We start from the raw sequence: 10,552 nt of genomic DNA, 5'->3' as shown, positions 1-10,552 counted from the left end.
TCTGGCGCAGTAGCAAGGGGCCCGCGGAGGTGGCGGGCTGTGCTCCGTGCCTCGAGTGGCGAGTGCGAATCAGCTGCGCAGCGTCCGAGAGGGCCAGGCGTCCGAGCGAGTTCAGAGGCGCGCACTCGGCGGAACGCGGCTCCCTTTGAAGCTCCCCAAAGCAAGCAAGCCAGCCCCTATTCTCCTACATCAAAGTGAACGCTCGGTGGCTCCCAACCTTGTTGCAAACTCTCGAGGGCTGTCCCGGGTTTGTTTTGCTGATTTCCCGCGGGGGTGGAGAAGATGAGAAGTAGTGCACTCTGAGCCGGGAGCGAGGGACAAGCACTGGGATCGAAGCCGGGACTCTCGGAGCCAAGGCAGCGCCGAATCCGCCCCGGCTCCCGCCGCCTCCCGCGGGGCGCTTGGACATTTCTGCTGCGCAGCTCCGACAGCGGCTCCCGGCGTCCGCTGCCCCGGCTCGATTGGCAGGTCCTCCGAGTAAGCAGAGCCGCACTTCGCTTGCGCGTCCCGGGTGTCTCGGGCTCTTCTGAGGCCCGGCGGGGCCACCGGCCTGCTCGGCTGCGGGTTCGGGCCTGGCTGTGGGATGTTAGCTGTGGGGGCGATGGAGGGCCCCCGGCAGAGCGCATTCCTGCTCAGCAGCCCGCCCCTGGCCGCCCTGCACAGCATGGCCGAGATGAAGACCCCGCTCTACCCTGCTGCCTATCCCCCGCTGCCCACCGGGCCCCCCTCCTCCTCGTCCTCGTCCTCCTCGTCCTCGTCGCCCTCCCCGCCTTTAGGAGCCCACAACCCAGGCGGTTTGAAGCCCCCGGCCGCGGGGGGCCTCTCGTCTCTGGGCAGCCCCCCACAGCAGCTTTCGGCCGCCACTCCGCACGGCATCAACGACATCCTGAGCCGGCCCTCCATGCCCGTGGCCTCGGGGGCCGCCCTCCCTTCCGCCTCGCCCTCGGGGTCCTCTTCCTCCTCTTCTTCGTCCGCCTCCGCCACCTCGGCCTCTGCGGCCGCCGCCGCCGCTGCTGCCGCCGCGGCCGCTGCCGCCTCGTCGCCCGCAGGGTTACTGGCCGGCCTGCCCCGCTTCAGCAGCTTGAGCCCGCCGCCGCCACCTCCTGGGCTCTACTTCAGCCCCAGCGCCGCGGCCGTGGCCGCCGTGGGCCGGTACCCCAAGCCCCTGGCCGAGCTGCCGGGTCGGACGCCCATCTTCTGGCCTGGGGTGATGCAGAGCCCACCCTGGAGGGACGCACGCCTTGCCTGTACCCCCCGTGAGTACTACCGCTAGCCCGGGTCCCTGCTTCCTAAGTCTGCTCTCGGGTAGCGGCCCCTAGTGTGCCTGCGGGTCCGGGTGGGTGCGTCCTCCTGACCGCTTTGGTAGTTTGGAAGTGCCAGAATAGCACGAGGTTGGCAGGGCCCTGGGCGTCTAGCGAGGGATTCAGTCTTTCCTGAGATCGCCGAGGCTCAGGCAGGCCTGTGCTCCGCCGGAAAGCATGTGTCTGGATAGAACACAGCTCAGTGGGCGAGTTTTTGTCTGGGCTGTTCTTGAGACTGACCGGGTTAGAGATATGGAAAGCGGGAAAAGGCCTCTGCACCCTGGCTTTCCTGGTTCTTTCGTGCTAACCAGCCCCACTCCCGAGCTTTCAGAGTCTGACCCGTGTTTTCCGCAAACCGGAGGGTAGGCAGGGTAGCTCCCCACCGTCCCAGGAAAAGCAGGCACACGCTCGCACACATCCTCCCTAGACGTCTTCAGCCCAATTTTTGACATCTCCCTCTCCCATCCCCGACCTTGTCCACAGCTAACAAGCCAGTGCCGAGGTCCTCAGAACTGGACGAGGAGCTTCAGGCCGCTTTCGCGGTAGACCTGGGCTTTCCTACTCCTGGGTCCCATGGTCTTGGGCATGTTGGAACTAGGTGTATTGAAGAGGCATTTTTAGCGCTTAATAGTCTAACGCAAGAAAGAGAGAGAGAGAGAGAGAGAGAGAGAGAGAGAGAGAGAGAGAGAGAGAGAGAGAGAGAGAGAGAGAGAGAGAGAAATAGGACATGTGACGGGACACAGACCAGCAAAATGTAGCGCCCAAAGACTTTGTCTGGGCCAACTCAGTTGTTCCAAGATCTGGCCAGTCTTCTGGTTAGTGAACCAAAGCTCCTAGAAGGCTCCTAGCCCCCAGATGGCGTTCAGGACCCAGCTCGGCTCCGTTTCTCGCTCTGTTTTTGCAGGTGACCAAATCCCTGAAGTTAGTCCGAGTCCCTGGACCTTTCTGCCCAAAGCTTAGCAGCATTAACTAAGCGAGGCTCTCGCATGAGGCGACTCTTGGGGCTATAGAGGTGTGAGGGAAACACTATCCTATCGGTTTTGATCGGTGTTGATCGTAGGGGTCGCTAAAGCCATTGTCCCTTTCCGCTTCTTCCTCAAGCCCGCAGCGGCCTCAGACCAGGGATGAATTAGCTCTCAAGCGTGCAAAACACAAGGAGCCTTTTGTTGCCCAAAACGGGTTAGGGAAGTGGCCAAGGAAAACAAAACGAAATACAATATAAAAATTTAAAAGTTAGTTACCTTCATGTCAAACTACGTGTCTTCCATCCGCACAGGGACTGACCCTGGAGGTGAGCTAGGGTGACCTTTCTCACGCATTCCTGCCTAGTCTAACAGGGTGTCCCATTTCTGCCGTGTACTCTTTAGCAGTGGTCTAACTAGCTATTTGGCAGAAAGTATTTACTGCTGTTCCAGCTGCACCTGGCTTTGACAAAAGTAGCTGGCAAAAGAAAGCGAGGGGTGCTCTCTGGCGCGCAGGCCACAGATCACAGCTCTTTTTACTATCAAGGCATAGCTTTGCTAAGTCGCTCCCAGCTCCCGCCCCCAGCTGAGCACTGTAACGGATTGTTTCTTCCTTCCTTTTGTTATTATCCTCTCTCAGATCAAGGATCCATTTTGTTGGACAAAGATGGGAAGAGAAAACACACCAGACCCACATTTTCTGGCCAACAGATCTTTGCCCTGGAGAAGACTTTCGAACAAACGAAGTACTTGGCAGGACCGGAGAGAGCCCGCTTGGCCTATTCTTTGGGGATGACAGAGAGTCAGGTCAAGGTGAGTGGACCTTTGACACCTCCAGGGATGGCTTACCCGGACCTGCGTGTGTATCCACGCACACGCGCCTGTATATTCTCCCTCTCCAAACTAAGAAACCAGGTGGAGGTGGGGGTGCGCTCCGCGGAGCCTGGGGAGAAGTGGAGAGCAAAGGAGAGGGGTGGAGGTTGCACAGGCCCTGGGGTCTTCTGGAGGCAAACTGTTGATGAACAAAAGAAATCAAGTCCCCGCCTTAGAAATTAGGCTAATCTAGACAGCAGCCTGTGCTGGGGGGACTCGCTTTTTATCAGAGAATAAAAGCATTTAAGGAAATATCTCGGAGAACAGATCGAGCCGATTAGAAAGCTTGGTTTATTTTATTTGTAAAGACACTCAAGCTTTTGTTTGTCCATTCAGGCTCCACTAGATATAAAATTCCCTAATGGGGAGCAGCAGTATAGTGTTTCTATATTAATTTGTAGATAAAGAAAAGTAAATGAATCCAGAGGAATTTAACGCCGATAAAAACTTGCTGTGGGCTTAGATAAGGATGATCATTTTGAAACAGTACTTTTCCAAAGGAGCTGACAAGATTATGTATTATAAGACTAAATTCTGTTTAAAGCAAGTTTGTCTGCAGAATTAAACTGTTGCACTTTATGACAACAATTTATAATTAAGATGTCACTTTGCTTATAATTGAGTTGCATTTCTAGGGAATCAAATTTTAGAAATCTCTCCCTGAAAATAAAAGGATTGAGCCAGCTGGGTAAATTTAAGCTAAGCTGATGGTTTCCTAGTTTTCTCTGTTCTCTACCGTGGATTTCAGTTTGTTACATTTGTTCCTTTTGCATGTGGGTGGGTGGATGGGGGGGCTGTGCCTTTAGTTAAGTCGTGTGTTGCTCATTAAGGAGCAATTTTATTAAATCTTCTACTAAAGGTTTACTTTCCTGCTAGCCAAGCACTACACAATATATTTTGGCCGAGATTTTTCACCTGGCCATTAGAAAACCATCACATTTGAAATTATTTTTGCAGTGGGTGGCAAGAGAGCCGACCACCTTAATCTGGAGGTCTTCATTTGTCACCATAAATATGCCCCTCTGGCCAGAAGTGAATTATGATAGCAATATAAAGAAAATCACGTTCTTAACAATTCTGGTTCTCTGGATAAAATACAGAACAGATGAGAAACATAAGCAGAGGGCAATTCAACATCTTTGGAACGTGTTTACTGCTGTTCTTCAGATTAAAATCCATGTGCCAGACCCATTTCAAACATCACAGGTTGAACATATGTGTATTTCAAATGAACGTCTTAGGCGGGAGCAATATTAAGCTAATATTTGAAAGAATAGGCAATATAGTAATAAAAAAATAACGTAAATGGCAACCTTTTGATTTAAAAGCAGCAAATGGTGATATTTCACCTTGGGTTTCATGAACAACCTTGAGGGTGGAGATGAAAGAAGCTCAAAGCGCTAGCCCCACCGTGGTAACAATTCTGACTGAGCTGTTAAATATTTCCATGCCCTTGTATCATCACGTCAGTGGGGTGAGGCTTTTATTATATCAGAATACTTTAGATCATGTGTTTTAACTGCTGTGGAGAGGAAACGGGGATTTACCAAGGAAGGGTTCGGGCCTGAAATGAGCGAAGAGTCAGGTGTCCAAAAATGAGAAACAGAGATAATCAGATTTCATGTTGTGCTCTCCCGTAAAATCACAAGGCACTGTAGTTGTTTTAAAACTTTTTAATCTACGAGTACAATTAAAGACTGAACCCCACCGCAACAGGAAAACAAAGCAAGTTTTCCGTTTCCAGTTGGGACATAAGAAAAGCAAGTTTATTTTTTAGGAAAACTCGTTCCAAGTCTTGTTTTTACTCTGTCCTAGAAATGCTTTACTGGTGGCCTCAATGCTCTTGTGTTACTATCGCTATGGTAACGGCGGTAGGTTAGTGAGGCCACCAGACTGACTTTGACGCCGCCGCCTGGACCAGAGAGGCCCGCGAGGGAGGGTGGCGAGGTGGGAGCCAGGGGCTTCCAGCACTCAATTCTTCCTCGCCTGCTTCTCCCTTCCCCTTCCCTCTTTCGTCTCTCAGGTCTGGTTCCAGAACCGTCGGACCAAGTGGCGGAAGAAGCACGCCGCCGAAATGGCCACAGCCAAGAAAAAGCAGGACTCGGAGACCGAGCGGCTCAAGGGAACTTCGGAGAATGAGGAGGAAGACGACGATTACAACAAGCCTCTGGACCCGAACTCTGATGACGAGAAAATCACCCAGTTGCTGAAAAAGCACAAGTCCAGCAGCGGCGGCCTCCTGCTGCACGCGTCGGAGGCTGAGGGCTCGTCCTGAGCGCGGCCGGCACCCGGGTGATCCCGGTCACCCCGACCGAGCCCCACAGCCGGTCCCCCCAAGCCCCTGCTGTTCGCCGGGCCTTTACTATTTTCTAAGATGTACATATCTATTTTTTTAACCTAGAAATTGTGGCGGGGGGTAGGGTGGGTGGGGGCGGAAAGGCGCGTTGATGAAGAGGAAGGGAGCCCCCCAAGTGTATGGCGCAAAACAAAAACAAACATACAAACAAAAAATAAAACAAACCCGCAGCCGAACCCACATCTCCGTGGCTCCCCAGTACCCTTCCCACCCTTGATGTCAGGGTCCTCCCGCCCCCAGGCTTGGTCCCTTGCTCTGCTGTCCCTGAGCGAGCTCCAAGTCCTGTTTCTGAAAGGTCTTCAGCCACTGCCTGGTGGGAATCTCTGGGCCACGAGGGCATCCTCCACCTAGGGAAAAGGGACGCTCCCCACGCCCAACTACTCTACGGACCAAGTAACCTGTTGAACGCTCTATGTAAATAAATCGTGAGTCACACTGACTAGAAGTTACTTTATTGTGAATATTTAAAATGTCAAATGCTTTTTGGAATTTGGTATAAAGAGATGGACCTTTTCTCCCGTTGGTTTAAGATATATCCACACCACTTGGCCGCCTTTCATTTTAACTTGGAAATCTCAGAAAATAACACCACCATCATCACCCTCTTGAGACACCTCCCGACACTTCTGAGACACCTCAGGCTCTGGATCGTTCTGAACCGCTTTTCTCCTTCACTGATTCTCGCAGTGACGGCAGATCTTGCTGGGCCCCCCGGGCACCCCCAGCCACCACCCCACCCTCCCCGCCCCAGGACTAGAAGCCTGAGATCCCGGGACCCGTCAGCATCTCACACTAGCCTCTGGGGTCCCCTCCGAAATTGCACAGTCGTTTGTTGCTATTTATTAGTGATTTGAAGGAAATATTGGGGAGGGAGGGGCTACAATGTCTTGTATTTAATTTAACTCCTTTCTGATAAAAGTGCGTGTTAAAAGTAGATGGTGGGAATTGTTACAAGCGCTCTGGCTCCGAACATAAAAATTTCATTTAGTTGCTGTAATTGAATTCGAAGTGTTTTGTATCATAAGAATACTATAGAATATGTAAATTGTTTTCTTTTAAAGCTAATAACGGTGATATATTAGACTCTTTAACATTTATTAATTTATACGAGAAATTCGGTTTGTAAAGAAAAGGCAGCCCCTTTGTGACACCCATGAAATGTAATGCACTTTCTGTTTCAAAGGATAAAACGAATTAAAAAAGGCAGCAACAACAACAAAATAGTTTGAAGTCTGTTGCCTCGAATGAATGGGTACAGGTCACCTGACTTCATCAGATCTCAAATAAAATTCAAGAGTGCACACACACGTTAAATCAGCTTCCTGGTGAAAGAGCTGTTGCTCCTCCTCCTCCTCCTCCTCCTCCTCCTCCTCCTCCTCCTCCTCATCATCATCATCATCATCATCTCCATCACTTATATGAAGTCACACCTATCCCCTCAGCGTGGAAGAATGAAGAGACAGCCATGTTCTCAGTGCTTAACTGGGACTGTCTAGCGGGGAGCTCCTGATTTCTCTGCTAAATTCCACCCACCCCCTCGCCCCCTTTGCTAGGAAGCCCCTGGGGGGATCTAGGAAGACCTCGCCTCCTGCTATTGGAGGCAATAGCTCGGCCAACCCCTGATTTAATTAGCTTAGGAGAGGCTGGGAGCTGGGAGCAGCCCCTTTGCATTTGACCAGAGCACTTTCTACAGTCACCTAGCGGACTGTAGAAAAGTCAGGAGGCCCGAATTTGGCAGACACTACAATGAATGCAAAAGAAAGCTTCCTTAAAGTATCCTGGCAGCCTTTCCCGTTCCAGACACAATGCCCTGAGCTTCTCCAGTGAGAAAGTGTGTTAAGGGTTAGAGTTTGGGGAGTTACTTCCTTGACTTTTTGAAAGGGTGTGTGTGTGTGGGGGGGTATAATCTGTATTTTGTTTTCACTCAGTTATAGGTCCAAGGACATACATTTTCTCCTTAGTGGTGCAGGTTAATGAGTTTGAGTCCAAAGAAGACAGATCAGTGAAACCCCATTCTTTAGTGCAGGGAAAGCAAGTGTGGGAGTTGTTTGGTTTCCTGGAGAATGCATGTTTTAAACACTATTTCCCCCTTCCAGAATGGAATAGCTAACAGGAATTCTTGTGGCGTATATTCCTGATGGCAGGGTTCATTGGAAAAGAAAGAAGGAAATCATTTCCATTTGTTGTCTCCAGTTTGCAAAGTTCTCTTCAAGTTTCAAATCCATTTTGGTTACTGTGTTCATAGCGAGACTGAAGCATTCCTCTGGTAGAGAGGCAGCTGGATTGCTGAGAACACTTTATTCTGTGGGAGGGACAGAAGCTTAATACTGAGAGCAAGCAGGAACCCTTTTCTCTTCTTTTCAGTATTCTTCCTTCTTTCTTCCTTTATGCTTTCTCCCTACTCCACTCTTTCTTCTTCTTTCTGTATTTTCCCCCTCTCTAACCTATCAATTTCCCCTCCTCTGTCGATTTCCCTCCCTCCTTTCTTTCTCCCCTCTTCCTCAACCTCCTTTACTCTTTTCTTTTTGAAAAAGGGCACACGCTTGCTACTTTGCAACTTTATTACAACAAATAAAAACCCCCTTTCCACTTTACTCTTGTCAACTTTTAACCTTTCTGCTGCCCTTTGGAAAAGCCAGGAAAGAAAAAGGAGAGAGAGAGAGAGAGAGAGAGAGAGAGAGAGAGAGAGAGAGAGAGAGAGAGAGAGAAAATCACGCTACAACTAAAAACATTGTTTCTGAATAATGATTATAACAGTAACTAATACTGGGAGAAATGACATATTAATCAGAGCCATAGAAAACTTTTGAGTAAGATGGAATGTGTTTCTCAGGAAGTAAATCACCTGAAGGCTGACAGTGTTTATTTCAGGTTAGACATGTGGAGAGAGGCCTGCCAGATCCTTTAGAAAGCTTTCTCTCTGTGCTCTGGTCCTTAAGTTGTGAACACATGGAGGGGGCTATGGCCTCCATTGCGCCCCCACCCTCCAAGTTGGCTGTGGTGGCAAGGAGGTTCTTCAGGGAGCTGAGCAGGCAGCCCTAGGCTCTGGGGCCAAGCCACACCAGCATACACTCTTTTTTTTTTTTTTTTTCCAGTTGACTGCAGCAGTGACTTCAGGTTTCCAGTTAATTTACTTCCATCCCAAACTCCAGCTGGCCACCAGTTACCACTGGCCCCATACAGCTGGTAGGAAGGGAGAAGTGGCTAGGAAGGTACCTCTTCTAAGTCCCTTTGTCCCTTTGTGGGTTTGGGTTCTTTCTAAGTCTGCAAAAACACCAGCTCTTCCTAACAGCCTGATGGGGAAGCTGAGGAGGCACTTTCTTGCAAAGCAGCTAAGGAGAAGAATCATTTGGGGTTTATGTTCGGCTTGTTTTTGTTTTTGTTTTTTTCATCTTGGCTTAATCTTTTTTTTTTTTTAAATAAACATCTGATGAAGGCTGCCAAACTAGCCTTTACAGCAAGAGTTTCATGATTGAAAGGAAAAAAAAAAGTCACAAGAGACTTGACAGACCACCACTTTTATAACTGAAAAAAAAAAAAAAAAAAGAGGTGTGTGTGTGTTGTGCTTGAAAGAGATGGAATGGCGTTTTGATTTTGTTGTGGGTGTGTTTCTTTGCCTAAAAAGAAAGGCAATGAAGAGGCCCGAGGGATGGGGACACGAAAGGGAAAGGAATAAGCCATGCTCCAGGATTCACTGCTCTTGCTACATTCTCTGCCACAAGAGCTCACTTTTACCATGCAGTGATGAATTTTCCCCTTTGGTACACATTCAGGATTCTGAAGTCAAGCCCATATGCTTTCCTTCCAGAAGCTGGGGGTGGGGGTTATTGGATGTTTCCAAGCTTGTGAACATTTGAATCCACGTTTCTTTTCCCTACTTGAGGACAGTGGGGAAGACAGAGGACTCAGGGTACAGGCAGTTTGTTCTGGAGGTCCTGCCCTTTTTGGATGTGCTCTATGCTCTGTGTCGCAGAGACTAAGGGATGGCACTGAAATCTTCTGTGGTCTAGGGTCAAGAGATGAGGGTGGCGTGAAGCCTGCACTAACTTCCTCCCCTTTAGGGTGGTGGAGAGGACTAGCAACACACACACACACACACACGAGAGAGAGAAGAGAGAGTAGAGAGATTAGAGAGAGAGAGAGAGACAGAGAGAGACACAGAGTTAGAGACAGAGACAGGGAGAGACAGAGGAGCTGATGAGAGAGAGAGAAGAGGAGAGGAGAAGAGAGAGAGAGAGAGAGAGAGAGAGAGAGAGAGAGAGAGAGAGAGAGAGAGAGAGAGAGGAGAAGAGAAGAGAAATTCCACTTGGGAACTCCTAGCACTGAATAGCTTAAAGAGACAGTGGCTCCTTTGTTAATGCTCAACAATGGGATGGTGTAACAACAGAGGTAAGTGTTGATTTCATCTATAAACTCTATTTTAGACTAATTTGAACAGCTTTCTCTGCTTTCAACACTCCCTCCCCCTTTAACACACACACACACACACACACACACACACACACGTGCAAGGAATCCTTATCCCCCTTCCTCTGAAACATTTTTTTTTCCTTTTAAGCCTAGTCTTCAGTGTATTTCTTCCCTTTTCCTCAGGAAAGTGGTATTTTGTTCTGAAGCTTTTAGATGGCTACTTCAGAGAGCTGATGCATCTTCTCTGGTAAGAGATTTCTCCCCTCCCCACCCCACTACCCCCTGCTTTCCCCTCATCTGTACAACCCTTCCCTTCCCTATTTCTTTTGCTTCTCTCCTAACTTCCCCTCTTTTCACAGTCTAGTCCCTCCCGACCTTCCCTCCCCCTCCTTTCTCCTTCCTTTCCTTTGAGGCCCTCTTCCGCTGGTCTCAAACTGGAGATTCTCTGGTCCCCCTCCACAGGAGTGCCCGCCCCTCTTAAAACACAGTGCCACAACCCTGCCTCGTTTATTAATGGACAGTTAATGGAGAGAAAGGGAGCTGTGGCCAGCACGAATGACTGCCGGGTTAGGAGGGGCTGAGACTGGCTTGAAGTTGATCTGCAAACTGGGGAGTTGGTCATGGTGTCTGAGCCCACTCTCTGCCTTCCC

The 10,552-nt window shown here is 49.7% G+C and overlaps 1 protein-coding gene across 1 annotated transcript; it reads left to right on the top strand.

Moving 5' to 3' along the window:
* Window positions 1-583: 583 nt before the first annotated feature.
* Nkx6-1 (NK6 homeobox 1) lies at window positions 584-5,411 on the top strand. Its single transcript, XM_051170804.1, has 3 exons — window positions 584-1,256; window positions 2,904-3,076; window positions 5,160-5,411. The coding sequence occupies exons 1-3, from the start codon at window positions 584-586 to the stop codon at window positions 5,409-5,411; spliced, it is 1,098 nt and encodes a 365-aa protein (XP_051026761.1).
* The last annotated feature ends 5,141 nt before the right edge of the window (window positions 5,412-10,552 follow it).

Source organism: Acomys russatus, chromosome 28 (assembly GCF_903995435.1).
Source record: "Acomys russatus chromosome 28, mAcoRus1.1, whole genome shotgun sequence".
Classification (NCBI taxonomy): Eukaryota; Metazoa; Chordata; class Mammalia; order Rodentia; family Muridae; genus Acomys; species Acomys russatus.
This window is presented reverse-complemented; position numbering and strand designations above follow the sequence as displayed.

What these genes read in the sequence shown, in the direction of transcription:
- Nkx6-1 (XM_051170804.1), top strand. Translation starts at nt 584, where the DNA reads ATGTTAGCTGTGGGGGCGATGGAGGGCCCCCGGCAGAGCGCATTCCTG. An exon ending in ACGCCTTGCCTGTACCCCCC is followed by an intron (nt 1,257 to 2,903) that starts GTGAGTACTACC and finishes ATCCTCTCTCAG; the next exon opens with ATCAAGGATCCATTTTGTTG. An exon ending in TGACAGAGAGTCAGGTCAAG is followed by an intron (nt 3,077 to 5,159) that starts GTGAGTGGACCT and finishes TTCGTCTCTCAG; the next exon opens with GTCTGGTTCCAGAACCGTCG.